The following is a 27,252-nucleotide window of genomic DNA, read 5'->3' on the forward strand; positions in this document are numbered from 1 at the left end:
CCTGAACCTTTGCATTTATGGAAGAGTGGCAAGAAGAAAGCCATTCAATACATATCAAGCCATTCATGCAATATCGGTCCTGTAATGTGGTGCCCAGAACTGAATTCCATATTCCAGATGTGGTCTTACTAGAGCGTTAAACAGGGGCAATATTATGCTAGCATCTCGAGTTTTTATTTCCCTTTTAATGCATCCCAAAATGTTATTAGCTTTCGCTAATAACAGCGGCTTGGCATTGAATACGATTATTTAACTTGTTGTCGATAAGTACTCCTAAGTTCCACTCCAAGTTTGATGTCCCCATCTATATCCTGTTTATTTTGTATGGTGCTAGACCACTGGTACGACCAAAATGCATGACATTACATTTTTCAACATTTAAGTTTCATCTGCCATTTGTGTGCCCATATAGCCATCCTATCCAGATAGTTTTGCAATATGTCACTATCTTCCTGAGAGTTGATGATTATGCACAATTTTGTATCATCTGCAAAAATAGCAACATTGCTTTCTACTGCATCTACTAGATCATTATTAATTGAAAAACACTGGACCCAGTACAGACCCCTGTGGGACCCCACTGCTAACAGTCACCCATTTTGAGTACAATCCATTGACCACAACTCTGGTTTCTGTCCATTAGCCAGTTCTCTATTCATGCACACAGACTCTTCCCCAATCATTGCATGCTCAACTTTTGCACCAGACTTTTGTGGGGAACAGTGTTGAAGGCCTTAGCAAAGTCGAAGTATGTCACATCTACAGCATTCCCAATATCCACATTAGCGTTCACTACCTCATAAAAGCTGAGCATGTTAGTCAAACATCTTTAGTTATCCCATGCTGATGCTGAGAAGTAAGATTTTCTACTTAGAAGTCTTGAAGACCTGTATAGTGTCTCTTATGCTGGGGATACACGGTACGTTTCTGTACCGTGTATCGACCCGCTGATCCGGCCAGCTGATAATATTCAGCTGGCCTGATCAAGCCGCTCGACTCTCGCCCGCTCGATTCCCGCCGGCAGACAATGGCAGGGAATCGAGCGGCTGATAAGGACAGCCGGCGGGGACGAGCGCGAATCGATCCGCGCGGACGAGCGGGGACGCGACTGGAGTCGATCCGACGGCTAATCGGCCGCCGGATCGACCCGTCTATGCACAGCATTAGTAACCCCCCAAATAGTATGCATACAACTGATAAGCTTACAGGTCTATAATTTCCTGGATCTGATTTTTTTGCCCTTCTTAAAGAATGGAAAAACGTGGGCTGTATGCCAATCCACTGGAGCTGATAAGACTGATAAGTCAGTCCAACAGTTTAATTGATTTCTTATCAGTCTTATCAGCTCTTCGAACAATAGCAAAATACTTTCTTTTAGGTGTTTCAACCTGTTTCACAACAAAAGTTGTGAAAGCATAAAAGACCGCTGTTGAGCGTGTGTATGGGGCTTAAACAAAATTAAGTTCAGTTACCGATAAACCCCTTTATCTTATCTTATGTGACTCTCTTGCAACTGGCAGAGTCCCAGTGGATTGGCGTACAGCCCACGTTTTTCCATTCTTTAAGAAGGGCAAAAAAAATCAGATTCAGGAAATTATAGACCTGCAAGCTTAACATCAGTTGTATGCAAACTATTTGGGGGGTTACTAATGCTGTGCATAGACGGGTCGATCCGGCGGCCGATTAGCCGCCGGATCGACTCCAGCCGCGTCCCTGCTCATCTGGCCCGGATAGCCTACATCCTCGGTTCCTAAAGCCCCATACACACGCTCAACAGCGGTCTTTAATGCTTTCACAACTTTTGTTGTGAAACAGGTTGACACACCTAAAAGAAAGTATATTGCTATTGTTCAAAGAGCTGATAAGACCGATAGGTCAGTCCAACAGTTTAAAGAGGAGCTGTTAGGTATAAGGTCTCAGAGAAAAAAAACACATATATCAGTAGCTAAAGATTGGCTGTACTTACATTACATATGCATTTCACTGTCCACATTTGGATTTCACAGAATTTTTATATAGTATTTGCAGAGAATTATGCTCATGACCGCTCATGGCAGGTTCCGTGTTTGTCTGTCTCCTATGAAGCCAAATGTGTCGTCATGTCCTGCCTGCTTCCTGATGATTCCACTCAGAAAAAATACAACACTACTGTGCAGTGAATATTAATTAGCCATGTGGCTAGGAACAATAGCGGACTCATGCAGTATACTCTGCCCCGAGATTTTTCAGTGCTGGCTGTTGTAACATGAGCCTGTGACTTCTCACTAGCAGCCGAGGGGAGGACCCAAGCAGCCGCAGAATGCTTTGCAGTATGGTATGCGGCCTGTCGTCCTTTTAAGAGCTTGGTTCTAACATCCTTGCTGTTCAGCACACATCAAAAGTAAGAGAGATTTTTAACTTCACTATTGCCTTTTTGGCTTCCTTCTAAACTGTTTAACACAGGAGAATAGAGGTTTAAATTAGCTTTTGGAGCCTGACAGTTGCTCTTTAATTGATTTCTTATCAGTCTTATCAGCTCTTCGAACAATAGCAAAATACTTTTTATTTAGGTGTTTCAACTTGTTTCACAACAAAAGTTGTGAAAGCATTAAAGACCGCTGTTGAGCGTGTGTATGGGGCTTTAGGAACCGAGGATGCATGCTATCCGGGCCAGGTGCCTTGTCTATTTTTAATCTATTTAGTCTTGCTTTCACTTCTTCCTGCGTTAAGTATTTAACATTACATTTTGAAGATTGAGACTTCTGCATCTGTATTTTGCAACAGTGATGTTTCCCTTGTGAAGACAGCAGCAAAGAAAGCATTTAAGAAGTCCACCTTACCTTGGTCATCCACCATTGAGTTCCCACCCTCATCCTTTAGGAGTCCAATACAGTCAACCTTTCTTTTTTAGAGTTGATGTACTTGTAAAACTTCTTTGGGTTAGGTTTGATATCCCTAGTGATTTGATTTTCAGCTTCAATCTTTGCCAGCCTAATTTCTTTTTTTGCAACTTTTATTGCACTCCCTTATAATTGCTTAAAAGGAGTTACCCGGGCTATATAAAGAAAATAAACGCTACTTACCGGGGGCTTCCTCCAGCCCAAAGGTCCCAGGACCTCCCTCGCCGCACCTCTGCGCGTAGCCGTTCGCCGGAGCTCCGTCCCGGCGATGATGTCAGCGACCTCCAGGTCGCTCTGTACTGCGCCTGCGCGAGCGACGCTGTCAATCACCGGCACGTGGGCCGGAACGGACTGCGCAGTCCGTTCCGGTCCACATGGCGGTGATTGACAGCGCCGCTCGCGCAGGCGCAGTACAGAGCGACCTGGATAACTCTTTCAATGCAGCCTAGAGGCCTTTTTTTATTCCTAGATGCTTTGTTTCCATATGGGATATATTTACTGCAATATTGACTGAGAATAATTTTAAAAGCTTTACATTTCCCTTCAGTGTCCTTCCCTTGTAGTACATTATCCCAGTTCACCAAACTTAGTGCCTGTCTGAGTTGATTGAACTTTGCTTTTCTAAAAATTATAGTTTTAGTGGTCCCACTGCCCCGCAGCTATTAGTCACCAGATCAAACGTTATCATGTTGTGATCACTATTTCCTACATGTTCTTGAACCTGCACATTTGATACATTATCTGGTCTATTTGAAATGATCAAATCCAGTAACACATTTCCCCTAGTTGGTTCCATTACCATTTGAGTCAAGTAATTGTCCTGTAGTGCTGCCAGAAATCTGCTGCTTTTACCAGAATGAGTAGCCTCAATACTCCAATGTCTAGAAAGTTGAAGTCACCCATAACTATGACCTCGTTTTTACGTGCAGCTTTTTCAATCTGCTGTATTAATTGCAGTTCTGCAGCTTCAAGACAAGACAAATGACATTTATATCGCGCTTTTCTCCTGGAGGACTCAAAGCGCCATGAATATGTGGTGGTCTGTAGCATACCCCAATAAGCAATTGGCAACAGTTATTTCCACCATGAATATTTACCCAAATGGACTCCACATCTTCACAATCTTCATCCATCTCTGTTCAGGACAGCTGTAAAAGAGTTCTTAAAGTGAACCAGAGAGGAAGGATAGGGAAAAAATAGCAAAAGGTTTTATACATACCTGGGGCTTCCTCCAGCCCCATAAGCACGGATCACTCCCATGCCGCAATCCTCCGCTTCCTGGATCGCCGGAAGCGGGCCCCGTCACTTCCGGCGGACGCGGCCAATTCTCCGCATCACAGGGGCTCCCTCCATACCCTTGCGCATGCGGCTGCGCAGTATGCAGCCGCATGCGTAGGTATATGGAGGAAGCCCCTGTGATGCAGAGAATTGGCCGTGGCCGACTCGCGGCAATGACGGGACCCGGTACCGGCGGATCCAGGCAGCGGAGGACGGCGGCGTGGGAGCGATCCAGGCTTATGGAGCTGGAGGAAGCCCCAGGTATGTATAAAACCTTTCCCCCAATGTCTCTGGTTCCCTTTAACAAAGAGACCAACCCCTCCACCGTTTTTCCCTGTTCTATCCTTCCCAAACATACACTATTGTTTCCCTCTAAATTTGCTATCTAGTCATGGCTTTCATACATCCATTTCTCTGTTATTCCAACAATGTCATAGCCTTTGTCAATCAGAATGAACTCTAGAGCATTCATTTTATTTGCAAGGCTGCTAGCATTGGTTACCATGCACTTTATATTTTTACCACCACATTTTCCAATGTTGGTTACGTGAATGGGCTACTTGAAGTTTAACCAACCTCCTTACTCTTTAGGCTGCCCCCACCCCCCTCTCCACCCACAGTAATGTTAGGCTCCCACTGTCTTTTTACCTTATCTTGTCTACTTGTTGAGACTTTACCCTCCCACCTCCCCCAGATCCCAGTTTAAAATCTGCTCCAACCGTTTAGCCATTTTCTTCCCCAATACAGCTGCATCCTGCTCATTTACGTGCAGCCTGTCACGGAACAGCCGTGGGAAACGCAGGTGAATCGGGAAGATTTGCGCAGTCGATTTTCTGATTGCCTCCCGGTTAGATTTGCGCAGTCATTGCAGCGATCAGAAAATGAAATTTCTTCTTTTAAAAGACAGTTTGTTTCCTTTTACCAAATGGTAGGAAGCCTTCAGCAGGAAAGTGTCCCAGGCACCCAACTATGCTAAGGGGCCCATCCATCAGATGAAGTCAGATAAGTAGCCTGACAGAAACAATTTAATGGAGAGAGAGTGAGACTCCTTGGCCCCAATCTCAGCAGGGAAGCCGACACGTAGCCCTGCTGTCTTAGCTTCAAAGAGACCCCGGTGAGCCCTTCACCTAGAACTGACCTGCTGTAACTCCTAGATATCTATAATAATCTATAAACTGCTATATTTGTCATATTTCCTGTGTTGCAAGGCGCCCGGGCCCTCCAAACTCAGTGTGCCGGGCTTTGCCTGATGCTGGTACTGAGGTTTCAGAACATTCTGAGGTAGGGGCTGTCAGTTAGGCAGTTTAAAAGTGACCTGGTGATACCACAGGGGTCCTACCCCTTGTGTTTGGTATCAGGGTGCTGGGTAAATCGGGACTGGCCTAAAAATGTTAGTACATCTGCCCTGACCTGTATGGTTTTGAGATAGAGCCAATATATGGTCAGATATGATTTTCGGTCCCCAGGAGAAGGGGATGACTCACCTCATATTCTTAGGGGGTGTGTGGTTTCCGCCCTCACTCCCTCCTACTGGGTCAGGGGTATAAAAATGGCAGAGGACCCAAAATCAATGTCCTCTACTTTGAAACATCACCCTGATTACACCCTTGCCAGCTTGAGGACATGCTGGCATCTGGCTTTTTTGGACTTTGACACTGAGTCCTCCACTCCGGAACAAAGGAACTTTACGAGTTTTCCTGGAAAGGACATATTTCCACGAACCTTAGTATTTTCTCCCTTTTCATTTTTTTTTTACTGCGCTACCAATGTCTCTATAATTGTTGATTTTGATGATTGTCTGTGTATATTAATTATTTATATTGCATTTTCAATAAACACTAACGTCATTTATTTGTTCAGCTACCCTGCTATTCAGCCGCACAAACTGAACCCTGGCTTCTGAAGTCGCTACTATTGTTGATGGCTAGATAAAATAGTGTCTTTAACCGGTTTCTATTTGTAGGTCTAGAGTCAGTCAGTGGGTTCCTCTGTTCCATGGTAACAGAGGTGGTGGCAGTTATACCCTGAAATAGTGTGTAATTTGTATTACCGTAACTCACAAGCTCCCTTCTAGTCAGTCTGCTGCCAAAATCCCAGTGGTTACTGTGCACCGATTGCGACCTTAGATTGTATGGTCTGTGTGCTGAAACCGATTGGAGGGCATTGTGCGGTCTGACCACTAGGGGCCCTGTGACACAGCCCATCCCTGCTGTAGAATCTGTAGCTGACTGCAAAGTCTACCCAGCTCTCCAGGAACCGAAACCCCTCCCTGTTGTTCCAGGAACCCAAACATATCCCCGTTGATCCAGAGGATGGCAAAAAACCCTTACAAGGCATGGTCTGATTAGCCCCCAACTCCAGATGACAATTAGATAAAATCCCTGCCTCAACACGGGAATTACCTAGTAATTATAGCAATGGACGTCTTTCAACGCAAGGAAAGCATCGGAGCACCCCTTAAAATGGACCCAAATTAAAAAGACAAGATTTCAGAAATAAAATCTATTTTCTTAACTATAATAATACCGTATATACTCGCATACAAGCCGAATTTTTGACCCCCAAAAAGGGGGTCAAAAGGTGGGGGGTCGGCTTGTATGCGAGTCTTCCCTGGTGGTCTAGTGGTGGGTGGGCCGCGCCCCGCTCCCCCCACGGCCGCCGCTGCTATTACCTGCTTAGGCAGCGGCCGCTTCCTAATCCGCGTTCCTCTTCTGAACTTTCAGCGTGTATCACAGCAGCGCGCCCGGCGCTGCTGCTGTGACGATGCAGGGGGCAGGAAAGAGCGGTTCCCTTGGTAACGGCGATACAGATCGCCGCTATAGGGAGCCGCGCTCTTTCCTGCCCCCTGCATCGTCACAGCAGCAGCGCCGGGCGCGCTGCTGTGATACACGCTGAAAGTTCAGAAGAGGAACGCGGATTAGGAAGCGGCCGCTGCCTAAGCAGGTAATAGCGGCGGGAGCGGGGAGCACTACCAACCTATGCTGGGCACTATACTGGCTAAACTGGGCACTATACTGGCTAAACTGGGCACTATACTGGCTAAACTGGGCACTATACTGGCTAAATAGGGCACTATACTGGCTAAACTGGGCACTATACTAGCCATACTGGGGCACTATACTGGCTAAACTGGGCACTATACTAGCTAAACTGGGCACTATACTAGCTAAACTGGGCACTATACTGGCTAAACTGGGCACTTTACTAGCCATACTGGGGCACTATACTAGCTAAACTGGGCACTATACTAGCTAAACTGAGGCACTACCTACCCATACTGGGCGCTATACTGAGCACTATACTGGCTATACTGGGCACTATACTGGCTATACTGGCTATACTGGGCACTATACTGGCTATACTGGGCACTATACTACCTATACTGGACACTACCTACCTATACTGGGCACTATACTAGCTATACTGGGACACTGGGGGGCTGCACCAATCCAGCATTTCCTACCCCCGGCTTATATGGTGGTCAATCATTTTTCCCTGGTTTTTCAGGGAAAAGTTGGGGGGTCGGCTTATATGCGGGTCGGCTTATATGCGAGTATATACGGTAAATAGCAGCCTTTTTTCAGCTGCATGATGACAAATCTAAAATATTTTACATTTATTGGAGGAACCCCTCCCTTCCTTTCAAATTGCCGGGAAATTTCTGGCAAACTGGTGGAGTAGATGGTGTCCGGCAATGGAGCAATTGCTAATGGCTGCCCCCAGTATAACCCTAGCTATGAAAAGAGAAAGGTGAAAACCATGCACTGAAATGATCATAGGTTTGAAGGAGTGTTTGTTTATCTTTGTATGTGTCAGTGGTGCAACTAAATATTTTTAATTAAAAAAATGTTTGGTTTGGGTCCGCTTTAACCTTAAGGACCACAGTCTTTTCGCCCCTTAAGGACCAGACACTTTTTTCCATTCAGACCACTGCAACTTTCATGGTTTATTACTCTGTCATACAACCTACCACCTAAGTGAATTTTTCCTCCTTTTCTTGTCCCTAATACAGCTTTCTTTTGGTGCGATTTGATTGCTGCTGTGATTTTTAGTTTTTATTATATTCATCAAAAAAGACATGAATTTTGTCAAAAAATTATTTTTTTTAACTTTCTGTACTGACATTTTTCAAATAAAGTAACATTTCTATATATATTTTTGTCCAAATTTATTGTGCTACATGTCTTTGATTAAAAAAAAATCCAATAAGTGTATATTTATTGGTTTGGGTAAAAGTTATAGCGATTACAAACAATGGTGCCAAAAGTGAATTTTCCCATTTTGAAGCATCTCTGACTTTTCTGAACACCTGTCATGTTTCATGAGGTGCTAGAATTCCAGGATAGTATAAATACCCCCCAAATGACCCCATTTTGGAAAGAAGACATCCCAAAGTATTCACTAAGAGGCATGGTGAGTTCATAGAAGATTGTATTTTTTGTTACAAGTTAGCGGAAAATGACACTTTGAAACAAAAAACAAAGTTTCCATTTCTGCTAACTTGTGACCAAAAAAAAATGAAATCTGCCACGGACTCGCCATGCCCCTCTCTGAATATTTTGGGGTGTCTACTTTCCAAAATGGGGTCATTTGTGGGGTGTATTTACTGTTCTGGCATTTTTGGGGGTGCTAAATTGTAAGCACCCCTGTAAAGCCTAAAGGTGCTCATAAGACGTTGGGCCCCTTAGCGCACCTAGGCTGCAAAAAGGGGTCAGACATGTGATCACTGTACTCAGGAGAAGTAGTATAATTTGTTTTGGGGTGTATTTTTACACATACCCATGCTGGGTGGGAGAAATATCTCTGTGAATGAGATTTTTTTTTAAAAAAATTTTGCACACAATTGTCTATTTACAGAGAGATTTCTCCCACCCAGCATGGTGATACCACATTTGTAACACTTTTTTGCAGCCTAGGTGCGCTAAGGGGCCCAACGTCCTAGGAGTACCTTTAGGATTTCACAGGTCATTTTGAGGCATTTGGTTTCTAGACTACTCCTCACGCTTTAGGGCCCCTAAAACGCCAGGGCAGTATAGGAACCCCACAAGTGACCCCATTTTAGAAAGAAGCCACCCCAAGGTATTCCGTTAGGAGTACGGTGAGTTCATAGATTTTAACTTCTTGTCGCACGTTAGCGTAAATTGATTTTTATTGATTTGCTTTTTCACAGTGTCATTTTCCACTAACTTGTGACAAAAAATAAAATCTTCTATGAACTCATCATACACCTAACGGTCGGAATACCTTGGGGTGTCTTCTTTCTAAAATGGGGTCACTTGGCGGGGTTCCTATACTGCCCTGGCATTTTAGGGGCCCAAAACTGTGAGTAGTCTGGCAATCAAATGCCTCAAAATGATTGTTCAGTGGTATAAGCATCTGCAAATTTTAGTGAAGGGTGGTCTATGAGGGGCCGAATTTTGTGGAACCGGTCATAAGCAGGGTGGCCTCTTAGATGACAGGTTGTATTGGCACTGAAGTGCAGGAAGCGCAGGATGTTCTCAAATCGTGACCTGGACATGGCAGCAGAGAACATGGGCATGTGATGTATTGGGTGCATAGACCAATAAGACCGCAATACATTTTTTTTTTACTAGACCCATGTTAAGGAGAAGGCCCCAAAAAATGTTACGTCCGGAAACTTGGAGTGATTTCCACCGAAAAGGCTAGGCGTGGTAGCTTCTTAGATTGGCGGTTGCGTATTGTGTGGCATAACGGTTGGTCTCAGCCACAATTAAGTCGTAGAGACCAGCAGTGATCAGAAAAAAAAAATTCTGTCACTGCGGTGGGGCGGGTGAGGGTTTGGCCGGGTGATCAGAAGCCCGCAGGGGGCAGATTAGGGCCTGATCTAATGGATAGGAGTGCCAGGGGGGTGACAGTAAGTGATTGATGGATGTCTCAGTGGGTGATTAGAGGGGAGAATAGATGCAGTCAATGCACTGGGGAGGTGATCGGAAGGGGGTCTGAGGGGGATCTGAGGGTTTGGCCGAGTGATCCGGAGCCCACACGGGGCAAATTAGGGACAGATCTGATGGGTAGGTGTGCTAGGAGGTGAAAGGAGGTGATTGATGGGTGTCCCAAGGTGTGATTAGAGGGGGGAATAGATGCAAGCAATGCACTGGCGAGGTGATCAGGGCTGGGGTCTGAGGGCGTTCTGAGGATGTGGGCGGGTTATTGGGTGCCCAAGGGGCAGATAGGGGTCTGATCTGATGGGTAGCAGTGACGGGGTGATTGATGGGTGATTTAGAGGGGAGAACAGATGTAAACAATGCACTTTGGAGGTGATCTAAGGGTGGGTCTGCGGGCGATCTGATGGTGTGGGTGGGTGATCAGATGCCCGCAAGAGGCAGGTTAGGGTCTGATCTGATGGGTGGCAGTGACAGGTGGAGACGGGGTGATTGACAGGTGATCAGTGGGTGAATACAGGGGAGAATGGATGTATACAGTACATGGGGGGGGGTCAATTGGGTGCCTAAGGGGCACATTAGGGTCTGATCTGATGGGTGGCAGTGACAGGGGGTGATTGACAGGTGTTCAGTGGGTGAGTGCAGGGAAGGATAACTGTATACAGTACACAGGGGATGGGGAGGGGTCTGGGGAGGATCTGAGAGTTTGGGGGGGTGATCAGGAGCCCCCATGGGTTTAGGACCTGATCTGAAAAATAGCGTTGACAGATAGTGACAGGGAGTGATTGATGGGTGATTAGGGGGGTGATTGGGTGCAAACAGTGGTCTGGGGGGTGGGCAGGGGGGGGGGTCTGATGGGTGCTGTGGGCGATCAGAGGGCAGGGAGGGCAGTATCAGTGTGCTTGGGGGCATACTAAGGGGGCTGCAGCCTGCCCTGGTGGTCCCTCGATCACTGGACCACCAGGGAAGGAGGAAGCCTGTATAATACGCTTTGTATACATTACAAAGCGTATTATATGCTTTGTATGCGGCGATCCAGGAGTTAATAACCCGCCGGCGATCCCGAACGGCCGGCGGGTTACTGCGCCAGGTGGGCGGAGCCTGTTGCAGGCGGCTTATCGCATCGCCACGCCACGCCACTGGTCAGCCGATCGGCTGACAGCGGTCGTTTGGGCCCAGGCATTACGTCCGCTCATCGGCTGTGGGCGGGCGTAATGTGGTTCAAGAGACTGTAAAGTCTAATTTTTTCATTTTTTTTTTTTTTTTTTAATTCTTGTTGAGCATTATATTCTAAGTGGAATCGCTGCAATCCCGCCGCAAAACCAGTGTTTTTTAATAGAGAAAAAGCCCAGCAAAGCTCCTGGGCTCACAGGGCTTTACTTCCTTGAAGAGGCAGAGCTTTGAACTGTAGCTCTGCCTCCTCCACAGTCCAGCTCTGCCGATCACCACCTCCTCTCGCCCCTCTGTCTTCCTTCACTGAGATGGGCGGAGATTGATTGCAGAGAGGCAGAGCTACAGTGCAAAGCTCTGCCTCTCCAGGGCAGCACAATCTGTGACTTTGCAGGTCTTTTCCTCTATTACAAAACACTCATTTTGCGGCGGAATTGCGGTGATTCCACTTAGGATATAATGCTTAAAGTGAACCAGAGATGAAGCACCCTCATGTATTTTACCATATAGATCAGTGGGAACATTAGAGAAAACACCTACCCTGCTTTCTGTTACATTCTTCACTGTTCAGCTTGCTTCTTTTCAGCCCTGATAAAATTCCCAACTGAGCATTCAGTCTGGCTTTGCTCAGGAATCATTATAGCTGAGTCTGTCTTCTCTGATGTCTTTTCAAGCCCAAGCCTGCCCCCTTCTGGGCTCTGCTCGGGAATCATTATAGCAAAGCCAGACATAATGTTCAGTCTGGGATTTTATCAGGGCTGCTAACAAGCAAGCTGAACAGTGAAGAATGAAACAGAGAGCAGGGTAGGTGTTTTCTCTAATGTTCCCACTGATATATATGGTAAAATGAGGGTGCTTTTATCTCTGGTTGACTTTAATAAGATTAAATTAAAATAAACTGAAAAAAATTAGACTTCAGAGTCTCTTTTAGGCCTCTTTCCCACCAGGACGTTGTGTTTTAGGGGATGTCATGGTCGCATAACGCGCCCCTAACCCAACGCCTGGTGTTGGAGGTGGACGCCAGAGTGAGCCGCGGTGTGCGGCTGTTGGTGCGCCTTATTCCCTCATACCTTGCGGGGACCACGTGACCGAAACACTCCGCATCACGTGGTCCCGCCAGTCAATCAGCGGCCGCTCCAGGAAGAAAACACAGCAGAAGTGATGGGAAGTCCGTCTCTTTTCAATGAATCGATTCATTGAAAAGAGCCGGACTTCCTATCTCTACTGTTCAGAATGGATTCAGAGCAGCAGGACTGAACCTAGTGATGGGAATGAATCTAGCCGAACTTCCCATCACTACACGGCAGTGCAGTGAATATTAATTAGCCATGTGGCTTTCCCCTCTTCCTCAAAAACACAATACTGAGCATGTGCAAACAGTCTAACGTAGAACGCACAGCATGCTGCACTTTTAAATAACGTGCAGCGTTACAATGTAACGCAACGTGGGCACTGTGAACAGCCCATTGATTTTTTATTACTGTGAGTTGGGCTGCGTTATAGGCTGCACTAACTGGCGCCTGTAACGTCTTACTGTGAAAGCAGCCTAAACGCAGATGTACAATTTGCCATAGCTAATTCCTGTGGCTCATTTTCATCACTCTTACTGTAAAGAACACTTTCCTAAATACATGGCTAAAACTTTTTTCCACTGAGCGCACATCATGTCTTCTAGTCCTTTGCAAAAGCCTAGGGACAAAAAGCCAATTTGCCAAGTTTTTATATTGCCTTCTTATGTATTTATACATGCTAATTAGATCTCCTCTAAGGGCTGGTTCACACTGGGGCAATTTTTCAGCGCTTTTCTGATCACCGGCCATCAGCAAAGCGCTGCTACTAATGTATCCCTGGATACATTCACACTGCAGCAGTTGCGGTTTTGATTATTCACAAATGCGGCGCATGCCGAGTTTCGGGGCATTTGCGCTGTGGTTCTCATCTATTGAACAGGAATTACAAGCGCGAATTGCGCTGAATCGCGAGATTTGTGCCGCAAACCGCGATCGCGGAGTTAAGCGTGTTTACAGGCTACTGGCGCTCCAAGCATCGAGTGTGATCTAGCCCTAAGGCATGTTTTCTCCGGACTAAATAAGCCCAGTTTATCTAAGCTTTCCTGGTAAGACCTTCCATCCCTCTAATCAGTTTTGTTGCTTCTTTGCACCTGCTCTAAAAGAATTCCATATTCCCGATGTGGCCTTACTAGAGCATTAAAGAGACACTGAAGCGAAAAAAAAATTATGATATTATGATTTGTATGTGTAGCACAGCTAAGAAATAAAACATTAAGATCAAATACATCAGTGTAATTGTTTCCAGTACAGGAAGAGTCAAGAAACTCCAGTTGTTATCTCTATGCAAAAAAGCCATTCATCTCTACGACTTTCAAAGTCGTGGAGAGGGCTGTCTTCTGACTTTTATTATCTCAACTGTAAGTAAACAGTTTTCTTTTTATCTGCCAGAGGAGAGGTCATTACTTCACAGACTGCTCTGAAAGATGCATTTTGAATGCTGAGTGTTGTGTAATCTGCACATATTATAGAATGATGCAATGTTAGAAAACACACTATATACCTGAAAATAAAAATATGAGAATATTTTCTTTGCTGCTAATCTTCTAGTAACTATTCATAGTACACAACCAATTCATTATATCATATATTTTTTTTTCGCTTCAGTGTCTCTTTAAACAGGGAAATATTATGCTAGCATCTGGAGTTTTTATCTCACTTTTTTAATGCATCCCAAAATTATATTTGCCTTAGCTGCAGTGGCTTGGTATTGAATATAATAATTTAACTTTTTGTCAATGAGTACTCTTAAGTCCTTCTCCAAGTTTGATGTTCCCATCTGTATCCCGTTTATTTTGTTTGGTGCTAGACTGTTGTTACGACCAAAATGCATGACTTAACATTTTTCAACATTGAATTTCATCTGCCATTTATGTGTCCATATAGCCTTCCCTATTCCCATTTATGTGTTCATTAGCCAGTTCCCTTTCCATGCACACACTCTTTCCCAGTCCTTGCATCCTCAACTTTTGCACCAGACTTTTGTGGGGAACAGTGTCGAAGGCCTTTGCAAAATCCAAGTATATCACATCTACAGCATTCCAAATATCCACACTAGCATTCACCACCTCAGAAAAGCTGAGCATGTTAGTCAAACAGGACCTGTCCTTGGTAAACCCATACTGATGCTGAGAAATAAGATTATCTGCTGTGGAGTCTTTTTAACTTGCTCTTAAGGGGCCCATACACCTAACGATTTTCCCACCGATATACAGCCGTTTCGATCACAGTGATCGAAACGGCTGTGAAATCGCCACGCACACCGCTGACAGAACGATCGATTCCCGTCCGAAATCAATCGGTCCCGTCGATTCACGTCGACCCATCCGTGCGGAACATTGTTCTCGGTCGCCGGCGGGTCGGGAGTGCATCGTTAGCGGCGTTCAAATGCCCGACGACCGACGCAATACAGCGGTAATACATTACCTGCTCCAGCCGGCGCGAGTCCCCTGGTGTTCTTCTCCGCTTCGGTCTCCAGAGCTACACAGAACTTCCTGTCCCGGCAGGAAGTTTAAACAGTAGAGCCCCCTCTACTGTTTAAACTTCCCCTGGACAGGAAGTTCAGTAGCTGGAGCTGAGAAGAAGACAGCAGAGAGGGACTCGCGCCGGCCGGACCAGGTAATGTATGTGGGGGGGGGCAGGGGAACAGCAGCTCCACAGATTGTGATCAGTTTCAGGCTGAAATCGATTCACAATCTGTTTGCAGTAAAGGTGGCCATACGATCCCTCTCTAATCAGAGAGGGATCTATCTGTTGGTCGAATCTGATGGCAAAGCGACCAGTGTATGGCCACCTTTAGTAACCCCTGGCATCCGGAGTTGTAGATTGTTATCTTGTGTTTATTCAAATGTATCAAGTGAGGAATGTGACAGTCTCTGACTGTGAAGAAGCAGCTGGAGACAGAGACACACTGAAAGCATGTCTGCCTGCAATACAGCAATGAATAAAACCAGTTATTAATAAAATGCAAAGTCAGCTCACAAAGCAAAAACATGTACTTTTGGGAGCCTATAATATCTAATTGAATAATACTTATGCACAAATGGAAATATGATAACCATATGGCATATAAAAAGTAGGAAAACATGTTTTTATTGAATATTATTTCAGGGTTTTAAACCACTTTAATTGTATCAAATGGGAAATGTGACACATTCTCAGACTGTGCAGACTCTCCTGAACACAGACAATCAGAATGCATTTCTGCCTTCAATACAAGGTGAATAAAACCAGTTGTGAATAAAATGCAAAGTCAGCTCTCAGAGCAAAAAAATGTACTTTGGGAACTTGTAATTTCTAAATGAATAATACTTATGCACAAAAGCAAATATGATAACCGTATGGCATATAAAAAGTAGGAAAACATGTTTTTATTGAATATTATGTCAGGGTTTTATACCGCTTTAAAAGTATTAAAGTTATTCTAACACAAGTTCTAGGAAATTCCAACACAAATCATCGGTTTTCATTAGGAATTATAAAGGTCCTCAGGCATACTTAATTGTTTCATAATCATATTTCATATCTGCGGATTTTTAACACTTTACTTAATGTGGATATGCAGTCTATTTCTTGATATGACCTACAGTCACGAGAGACTGGCAAAGCAGGAGTTCTGCCAGATTTCCTCTCTGGGTCAAGCCTTTCCCCCCTGTTCCTGTTCTAGGCTGGACTTATGGATGTCCTAGTCCAGGGGTCAGCAACCTGCGGCTCCGGAGCCGCATGCGGCTCTTTTCCACCTTCGCCGCGGCTCCGGTGTCAGTGGCTGACTGGCTGCGGCGCGCGTGTGACGCGTGTGCTGTCGCTGGCCGGCAGCCTATCAGAGAGGCAGCTGGACCAGTGCAGTGCAGGGCTTCGGGCGGCCATTTTCCCGTAGCCCTGCAGTGTAATGCAGGCAGGACGTGACGTAGGAGGAGGATCGTGGGAGTTGCGCACAACAAGGTCGGGACCGGAGGACATCGTGACAGGAGGTCTTCTGACTAGGTGAGTAAATGTTTTTTTTTTTCAGATCTGCTAATGAGCTGTGCATATGGAGGTCATATCTGCTAATGAGCAGTGCATATGGGGGTCATATCTGCTAATGAGCTGTGCATATGGGGGTCATATCTGCTAACGAGCTGTGCATATGGGGGTCATATCTGCTAACGATCTGTGCATATGGGGGTCATATCTGCTAACGAGCTGTGCATATGGGGGTCATATCTGCTAACCATCTGTGCATATGGGGGTCATATCTGCTAACGATCTGTGCATATGGGGGTCATATCTGCTAACGATCTGTGCATATGGGGGTCATATCTGCTAACGATTTGTGCATATGGGGGTCATATCTGCTAACGATCTGTGCATATGGGGGTCATATATGCTAACGATTTGTGCATATGGGGGTCATATCTGCTAACGATTTGTGCATATGGGGGTCATATCTGCTAACGATCTGTGCATATGGGGGTCATATATGCTAACGAGTTGTGCATATGGGGGTCATATCTGCTAACGATTTGTGCATATGGGAGTCATATCTGCTAACGATTTGTGCATATGGGGGTCATATCTGCTGAAGGATTGTGCATATGGGGGTCATATCTGCTAACGATTTGTGCATATGGGGGTCATATCTGCTAACGATTTGTGCATATGGGGGTCATATATGCTAACGAGTTGTGCATATGGGGGTCATATCTGCTAACGATTTGTGCATATGGGAGTCATATCTGCTAACGATTTGTGCATATGGGGGTCATATCTGCTGAAGGATTGTGCATATGGGGGTCATATCTGCTAACGAGTTGTGCATATGGGGGTCATATCTGCTAACGATTTGTGCATATGGGGGTCATATCTGCTAATGATTTGTGCATATGGGGGTCATATCTGCTAACGATTTGTGCATGTGCTGGTCATATCTGCTAACGATTTGTGCATATGGGGGTCATATCTGCTGAAGGATTGTGCATATGGGGGTCATATATGCTAACGAGTTGTGCATATGGGGGTCATATCTGCTAACGATTTGTGCATATGGGAGTCATATCTGCTAACGGTTTGTGCATATGGGGGTCATATCTGCTAACGGTTTGTGCATATGGGGGTCATATCTGCTAACGATTTGTGCATATGGGGGTCTAACAGCGCTGCGTAATATGTCAGCGCTATATAAATACTAAATAATAATAATAATAATAATATCTGCTAACAATTTGTGCATATGGGGGTCATATCTGCTAATGATTTGTGCATATGGGGGTCATATCTGCTAACGATTTGTGCATATGGGGGTCATATCTGCTAATGATTTGTGCATATGGGGGTCATATCTGCTAATGATTTGTGCATATGGGGGTCATATCTGCTGAAGGATTGTGCATATGGGGGTCATATCTGCTAACGATTTGTGCATATGGGGGTCATATCTGCTAACGATCTGTGCATTTAGGGGTCATATCTGCTAACGATTTGTGCATATGGGGGTCATATCTGCTAACGATCTGTGCATATGGGGGTCATATATGCTAACGAGTTGTGCATATGGGGGTCATATCTGCTAACGATTTGTGCATATGGGAGTCATATCTGCTAACGATTTGTGCATATGGGGGTCATATCTGCTGAAGGATTGTGCATATGGGGGTCATATCTGCTAACGATTTGTGCATATGGGGGTCATATCTGCTAACGATTTGTGCATATGGGGGTCATATATGCTAACGAGTTGTGCATATGGGGGTCATATCTGCTAACGATTTGTGCATATGGGAGTCATATCTGCTAACGATTTGTGCATATGGGGGTCATATCTGCTGAAGGATTGTGCATATGGGGGTCATATCTGCTAATGATTTGTGCAAATGGGGGTCATATCTGCTGAAGGATTCTGCATATGGGGGTCATATCTGCTAACGATTTGTGCATATGGGGGTCATATCTGCTAACGAGCTGTGCATATGGGGGTCATATCTGCTGAAGGATTGTGCATATGGGGGTCATATCTGCTAACGATTTGTGCATATGGGGGTCATATCTGCTAACGATTTGTGCATATGGGGGTCATATCTGCTAACGATTTGTGCATATGGGGGTCATATCTGCTAACGATTTGTGCATATGGGGGTCATATCTGCTAACGATTTGTGCATATGGGGGTCATATCTGCTAACGATTTGTGCATATGGGGGTCATATCTGCTAACGATTTGTGCATATGGGGGTCATATCTGCTAACGATTTGTGCATATGGGGGTCATATCTGCTAACGATTTGTGCATATGGGGGTCATATCTGCTAACGATTTGTGCATGTGGGGGTCATATCTGCTAACGATTTGTGCATATGGAAGTCATATCTGCTAACGATTTGTGCATATGGGGGTCATATCTGCTGAAGGATTGTGCATATGGGGGTCATATCTGCTAATGATTTGTGCATATGGGGGTCATATCTGCTAACGAGCTGTGCATATGGGGGTCATATCTGCTGAAGGATTGTGCATATGGGGGTCATATCTGCTAACGATTTGTGCATATGGGGGTCATATCTGCTAACGATTTGTGCATGTGCTGGTCATATCTGCTAACGATTTGTGCATATGGGGGTCATATCTGCTAACGATTTGTGCATATGGGGGTCATATCTGCTAACGATTTGTGCATATGGGGGTCATATCTGCTAACGATTTGTGCATATGGGGGTCATATCTGCTGACGATTTGTGCATGTGGGGGTCATATCTGCTAACGATTTGTGCATATGGGAGTCATATCTGCTAACGATTTGTGCATATGGGGGTCATATCTGCTGAAGGATTGTGCATATGGGGGTCATATCTGCTAACGAGCTGTGCATATGGGGGTCATATCTGCTGAAGGATTGTGCATATGGGGGTCATATCTGCTAACGATTTGTGCATGTGCTGGTCATATCTGCTAACGATTTGTGCATATGGGGGTCATATCTGCTAACGATTTGTGCATATGGGGGTCATATCTGCTAACGATTTGTGCATATGGGGGTCATATCTGCTAATGATTTGTGCATATGGGGGTCATATCTGCTGAAGGATTGTGCATATGGGGGTCATATCTGCTAACGATTTGTGCATATGGGGGTCATATCTGCTAACGATTTGTGCATATGGGGGTCATATCTGCTAACGATTTGTGCATATGGGGGTCATATCTGCTAACGATTTGTGCATATGGGGGTCATATCTGCTAACGATTTGTGCATATGGGAGTCATATCTGCTAACGATTTGTGCATATGGGGGTCATATCTGCTGAAGGATTGTGCATATGGGGGTCATATCTGCTAACGAGCTGTGCATATGGGGGTCATATCTGCTGAAGGATTGTGCATATGGGGGTCATATCTGCTAACGATTTGTGCATATGGGGGTCATATCTGCTAACGATTTGTGCATGTGCTGGTCATATCTGCTAACGATTTGTGCATATGGGGGTCATATCTGCTAACGATTTGTGCATATGGGGGTCATATCTGCTAACGATTTGTGCATATGGGGGTCATATCTGCTAACGATTTGTGCATATGGGGGTCATATCTGCTAATGATTTGTGCATATGGGGGTCATATCTGCTGAAGGATTGTGCATATGGGGGTCATATCTGCTAACGATTTGTGCGTATGAGGGTCATATCTGCTAACGATTTGTGCATATGTTTGCGGCTCCCAGTTTTTTTTCTCTTTTCGGAAACGGGTCCAAGTGGCTCTTTATGTCTTAAAGGTTGCAGACCCCTGTCCTAGTCCCTTCCAACTACAGAGAAGGTTAAAACACAGTGACCCACTCAGGTCTGGGTCCTTGTCTATCATCTTTTGCCAAAATACCATCCCTGCAGGACACACGCCACAGATCATCATTTTGGATTATTTCAGCGCAAAGTCTTTATCGCTTACTGGATACATGGTATTTTGAACTTTCAGACATCCTACTTTATTTCTCCCCTGCTTATTCTGTCCAAACCAATCTGTTTCACTGCCAGATATTTGCCAGCTCCAATGTATATTTTTTTGTGTATAGTTTTATAATAAAACTATTTAATTGTTGCAGATATATGCCCTTGTTACCTGATTATTCTGATTAATGCTAGAATTCTAAGTCCTCAAAAAGAGACACATTACGGCATTGTCTTATTTTTCTTTATAATTTGTTGATTTGTTAGCTAGGTTGCAAATAACGGTTTTCTTCATTTTAGGAATAGGTAGCTCCGAGGTCTCTTTGCCTCATCAATACGGAGAGAGTGGTGGCAGCATTGCCCTCAATTTCCAGCACAAATTATATAACTTTAGTTTACTGATTGTACATACAATTGAGATTGTATTATGTATGGGTACATCAAGAAGTCTCTAGTGGATAAGACCTGTATGGCAACTCTGGCACTGTACGATGGAATTGGCAGGTGTTTGTCCCAGTACCCTCGTATATGGAGGGACTTTTTCTTTAGGGCATCATCTTGTCTGTGATATGGGGAAAATGTAATAAGCTGTACATAAATGAGGCCACAGGAAATGGGAAACACACAATGAAAGGAGTAATACTGAACGGGTTGAATGAGAAGACTACATGCTTATATTAAAAGGGGGGGAGGGGATAGTTGGACCCTATTAAAGCTATTTTATGGGTATTTGGCAGTTTAAATAGAAAATATAGAATGATCCCCCAGCCCAAGAAAAAGCTAAACTGTTTTAGCACTTACTGGTATACACCAAATTTGTAAGTCTGCCAAATTATACTGTAGATGGCATCTTGTAAATGACACCTCATTGTACTGATTTGTCTTAAAAACAAAATTAAATTACATTTAATGTGTTTTTTTTTTTGTGCACTGACATTTTTTTAAGCATATTTTTTTCCTTCATTGTTTTAAGCTTGAGAAGCTAAAAGTTGAATTGGAGGAAGCAAGACTGAATGAGAAGCAATTAAAACACAAATTGGAGCATCAGGCTGAAGTATTGGCGAATAAAAATGCAGAACTACGAATGATGTCTGAGCGGGCCCATGAAACCATGTCTTCAGAAATGCTTTCCCTTCAACTTGAGATAGAGGAGTTGGAAAGTTCTAAGGTATTTTTTTTTAATCTAACTTTATGATGTACTTACAGTTTTAAGATGTCCATATACAGACCAATATTATCGACAGATTGTACCTATGAGTCTTCCTGACTGTATATCATCTTCACAGGGGGCCTATACTATTGTTCTCACTCACAAATCTGAGTTGGCATTTTATTATTATAATTTTGGATTTGTATAGCACAAGCATCTTCTGGAGTGCTGTACATTGACCGGTACAAGGCAATGGGTTACAGGTACACTACAATTGAACAGGTCAGCAATGTATCATAAATGAAGGTGGAAAATATGTAACCACTTTACACAGTGGTTATAACGCATAAGGCCCAAATGAGCTTACGGTGTAAGGAGTGAAGGGGTAGAATAGGTGGGGGGAGCTGTGTACAAGGTAGTAATGTGGTGGTCCGTGTCGTGTATAAGGTCTTAAGGGGCCCATACACTGGTCGATTTCAGCGATCAATCGATTCTATAGAATTGATCAGAAATTGATTCTTTCAAATATATTGATCGATTTGTGGCCGATTTCGATGGATTTGATCTATCTGACAGGATGGAAGATCTAGGTCAATCTGCTGCTGGTAGAAGATCCATGGCTCATAGAGTTGCATTGGATCTAATGGTCCAATAATGCATTTAAGGTGGCCATACACTGATAGATTTGCAGCAGATTCGACCATCAGATAGATTTCTGTCAGATGCCTGTCAAGTCGAATCTAACAGGAATCTGTGTGCGCCACACACTAGGAATAGATTTCCAATAGATTTCAGATTGAAATCTATTGGAAATCTATTGAAAATCGAACTAAATGCATTATTGCACCATTAGATCCAATGCAACTCTATGGGCCATCGATCTGCTGCCAACAAGATCAAATCCATCGAAATCGGCCACAAATCGATCGATAGATTTGAAAGAATCGATAGGTGGCTGAAATCGACCAGTGTATGGACCCCTTTAGAAGAGATAATATGACCGCCTGAAGGTGAGAAGTATGTGTGAGTGATAAAGAACAGCTAATCTGAGGTTTTTTTAGATATCTACAGATACCTCACGTTAAAGAGAACCCGAGGTGTGTTTAAAGAATGTTATCTGCATACAGAGGCTGGATCTGCCTATACAAGCCAGCCTCTGTTGCTATCCCAAACCCCCCTAAGGTCCCCCTGCACTCTGCAATCCCTCATAAATCACAGCCGTGCTGTGAGGCTGTATTTACATCTGTAGTGTCAGTCTCAGCTGCTCCCCCGCCTCCTGCATAGCTCTGGTCCCTGCCCCGGTCCCTTCCCTCCAATCAGCAGGGAGGGAAGGGATGCAGGCGGGGACCAGAATTCTGCAGGAGGCGGGGAGAGCAGCAGACTGACACTATAGAGATAAACACAGCCAGCTCTGACAAGCTGTTTGTCAGCAGCGTGGCTGTGATTTATGAGGGATTGCAGAGTGCAGGGGGATCTTAGGGGGTTTCGGGATAGCAACAGAGGCTGGGCTGTATAGGCAGATCCAGCCTCTGTATGCAGATAATATTATTCAAACCCACCTCGGGTTCTCTTTAAGCACCACTAGTTTTGAAGATATTTGTCATTGATACGAACAAGGGGGAGGTACGGGATATCACCCTGATAGGCTAGTCTCACCCATGAATATATGCATAATAGTAGAAACACGATTAGGGGAGCTCTAAGCTGGTGAAAAAATATATATAAATTTATTGCGGTATCAAAATTCAATAGGCACATAACATACACTGACATACAAAACATATACCCTCCCAATAAAAACACTGAAGGAGATGGCTGGCATCTGGGATAATGGCATGTGAATTGGAGTGCACTCCTAATATAGTCACTGCGCATGCATATAATTTTTTCTTCAGGCCCAAGTAAGCAACCAACTCCAGACAAACAGCGGAAGAAATCAACTGGAAGATGTCAGCCCGTATGTGCGAACAACATAATTCACGCCTCTGCAATAAGCGTACGCTCTCATTACAGACACAGATTGTGTCTAACCTCAATCCCAGCCGCACTGCTTTCCGATTAACATTAGCACTCACGTGACCTATTCAAGTCGTAGTTAGCGATTCATGGCAGAGGTCGCCAGTTCCGGATGGGCCCTTCAAGGCTCTGCTTGGCTTGCGTGTAGCATATGGACTGTGTGCGGGGGGAGGAAGAGAAGCGGAGGCACGGGCGATGATCTCAGGACGGACTTCCGCGTTCAGCAGCGTCTCACGTGACGCGTTTCATCACGACCCACGTGATTTCATCAGACGTGAAGTATGAAGGGTAGCGTAAGTTCTTATAAGCACAGGGAAACGCCCCCCTCTCAGGCTGATCTCAGCAGCGTAAAAGAACAATAAAAAGTCAGTGTCCATCTTGTGGCCAAAATTCAACACTGCAGGGACAGCACTAGATTCCCTAGAGGAAAGACTTTATATTCAAATCTTTGTTAAGTCCCTTCGGATGCAGGCTCTCACACTTATAAACCCACATGGACTCCTTTCTTAGGAGTTGTTTATCATAGTCCCCACGACGTGGGCTAATGTTCAATTTATAGATGCCCATGAATCTCAGGCCAGAAACCTCAGAATTGTGGACAGATTTGAAGTGCAAGGCCAGAGGATTTAATCTCTTTTTATCTATAGTGGTACTCTTAATATTATTTATGTGTTCACCTATACGTACATTCAATGGTCTATATGTTTTCCCAATATATACAAGATCACAAGGGCATCTGATCTGATACACTACCCGAGTAGTGGTACATGTAATATGGTCATTAATAAAAAACGATTTGGATCTATCATGATTAAAAAATTGGTTACCTTTTTGTGCAAATCTGCACACATCACAGTCCAGGCATTTTTGCATACCTTTTTTGATCTTATGCCCATGATGGTTACTCCATCCAAATCACTTCTGACCAAAAGGTCGTTTAAATTAGTACCTCTCTTTGCGGCCATATGTGGGTACTCCCCCACTATCCTGGCCATAACCCCAATAGGATTATCATCACTGCATACAAAAGAGCGTTAGCAAGGAATAGAAATGACCTTTTGATAGGTAAAAAAAGGAAAGAAAAAAACTGTGACAATATCCCACGGGTGGTGACCCCATACAATGCTCACTTCATGGAAATTAAACAGATCCTACAAAGGCATTGGCATTTGCTACGTAGGGACCCGATTATGGCCAGGATAGTGGGGGAGTACCCATGATAGATCCAAATCGTTTTTTATTAATGACCATATTACATGTACCACTACTCGGGTAGTGTATCAGATCAGATGCCCTTGTGATCTTGTATATATTGGGAAAACATATAGACCATTGAATGTACGTATAGGTGAACACATAAATAATATTAAGAGTACCACTATAGATAAAAAGAGATTAAATCCTCTGGCCTTGCACTTCAAATCTGTCCACAATTCTGATGTTTCTGGCCTGAGATTCATGGGCATCTATAAATTGAACATTAGCCCACGTCGTGGGGACTATGATAAACAACTCCTAAGAAAGGAGTCCATGTGGATTTATAAGTGTGAGAACCTGCATCCGAAGGGACTTAACAAAGATTTGAATATAAAGTCTTTCCTCTAGGGAATCTAGTGCTGTCCCTGCAGTGTTGAATTTTGGTCACAAGATGGACACTGACTTTTTATTGTTCTTTTACGCTGCTGAGATCAGCCTGAGAGGGGGGCGTTTCCCTGTGCTTATAAGAACTTACGCTACCCTTCATACTTCACGTCTGATGAAATCACGTGGGTCGTGATGAAACGCGTCACGTGAGACGCTGCTGAACGCGGAAGTCCGTCCTGAGATCATCGCCTGTGCCTCCGCTTCTCTTCCTCCCCCCGCACACAGTCCATATGCTACACGCAAGCCAAGCAGAGCCTTAAAGGGCCCATCCGGAACTGGCGACCTCTGCCATGAATCGCTAACTACGACTTGAATAGGTCACGTGAGTGCTAATGTTAATCGGAAAGCAGTGCGGCTGGGGTTGAGGTTAGACACAATCTGTGTCTGTAATGAGAGCGTACGCTTATTGCAGAGGCGTGAATTATGTTGTTCGCACATACGGGCTGACATCTTCCAGTTGATTTCTTCCGCTGTTGGTCTGGAGTTGGTTGCTTACTTGGGCCTGAAGAAAAAATTATATGCATGCGCAGTGACTATATAGGAGTGCACTCCAATTCACATGCCATTATCCCAGATGCCAGCCATCTCCTTCAGTGTTTTTATTGGGAGGGTATATGTTTTGTATGTCAGTGTATGTTATGTGCCTATTGAATTTTGATACCGCAATAAATTTATATATATTTTTTCACCAGCTTAGAGCTCCCCTAATCGTGTTTCTACTATTTGTCATTGATAGCGTTATTCTAAGGCGGCAGCTCCACAGGCTGTGAATCGATTTCAAGCTGAAATTGATTCAAGATCTGTGTGCAGTAATGGGCAGCCATTAGATCCCTCTGTGATCAGATTCGATCATATAGTGCTCTCTCTGTTGGTCGATCTGGTGGCAATCGACCAGTGTATGGCTGCCTTATGCTGGGCATACACGGCTAGAAATTTTTTATCAATCGAGCCGCTGATGACTTGATTGATAAGATCCAACCTGTCCGATCACCGCAGCGGATCGATACTGCGCTCGATCACCGCAGGCGGACAATAGAAGAAAAAGAGCGGCTGATATGAAGCGCGCTCATCTCACCGTGTATGCCCAGCATTTAGGTGTTGATTTCAACATTTTGATTTACCGTATATCCCGCCCTGAATCTCCATCCTCACATATGAGAAGATGGGAATCAGAACTTAAGACCTGAGAGAGCAGGTTTGAATGGAACAATAATATATGGAGCAAAACCTCCAAATGTTCCTATAATATACATACGGTAGAGGCAGCAAATATTGTGCTCACCAGGTGGTACCTAGTTCCAACTAGTGTAGCCAAACTTCATTATAGTCCTAGCTTTTGCTGCATTAGGGGGTGCAGGGCACCAGGCAATATGTTCCATATTTGGTGGACCTGCCGTTTCCCTCAGATTCTGGGGAAAAGTTTAAAGTCTACTTGCTTCCCTTTTTTGGGCATACAATCCCCAAAGCTTCAAGGCAAGCTTTGCTCCACAAAATAATTTAGACACTCACTAATGCACGAAGTTTTAAATCAGGATGATACAATTTATTGGCTAACTAAAAATGAATACAAATAAGCAAGCTTTCGGCCTTGCAGCCTTCGTCTGGCTTATATCCTGTTAGTTTGCAGGCTGGTGGTACAGACAGCTATATACATGCAAAATCAAAAGGGAAAACCAATATTTTTTTCAAGCATAAATGTCATTAAGATGCCTTAATTCAAAAAGAACATCTAAATGGGGTTAGAGGTTGTTAGCTGAGATAAGGATCCTTGTTCACTCCATGCTCACAGACCTGGGATTAGGATTGACCCAGGGGTATCGTAAATTCTTAGTGTACAAGTTCAGCTAGAATGGCTGAGAAAGTTCAAATATCATCAGCCTCATACCAATATAAAAAGTTGTTGTCCTTATTCAAACCCTTCTCCACAGCTTTGAACCACTTTAAATTTTGTTTCTGCTATTAATCGATCATTTGATGTTTTGAAGCCACCCTTCAGGACAGTGACACGAAGATCATCCATGCTGTGTCCGTTGTACCGAAAGTGTGTAGCAACTGGGAGTTCAGATTTGGTATTAATAGTGTGCCTGTGTCCATTTATACGTTTGCGCAGAGTTTGTCCAGGTTTTCCCACGTACATAACATTGGGGCATTTAGCACACATGATTAGATATACCAGATTGGTGGAACCACAGGAAAATGTGCCTTGTACTCTACTCCTGTTGTGAACCTGGTATC

At 44.3% G+C, this 27,252-nt stretch overlaps 1 protein-coding gene across 4 annotated transcripts in view; it reads left to right on the forward strand.

The window, feature by feature from the left end:
- Positions 1–27,252, forward strand: part of SPDL1 (spindle apparatus coiled-coil protein 1) — a 348,087-nt gene that overhangs the window by 116,740 nt on the left and 204,095 nt on the right. For all 4 annotated transcript variants that reach the window (XM_068277409.1, XM_068277407.1, XM_068277406.1 and 1 more), the window contains one exon: positions 21,181–21,375. In XM_068277409.1, the coding sequence (XP_068133510.1) occupies positions 21,181–21,375 (195 nt within the window). The remainder of the gene's footprint in view (positions 1–21,180; positions 21,376–27,252) is intronic.

This window comes from Hyperolius riggenbachi, chromosome 3, assembly GCF_040937935.1.
Source record: "Hyperolius riggenbachi isolate aHypRig1 chromosome 3, aHypRig1.pri, whole genome shotgun sequence".
NCBI classification, from domain to species: Eukaryota; Metazoa; Chordata; class Amphibia; order Anura; family Hyperoliidae; genus Hyperolius; species Hyperolius riggenbachi.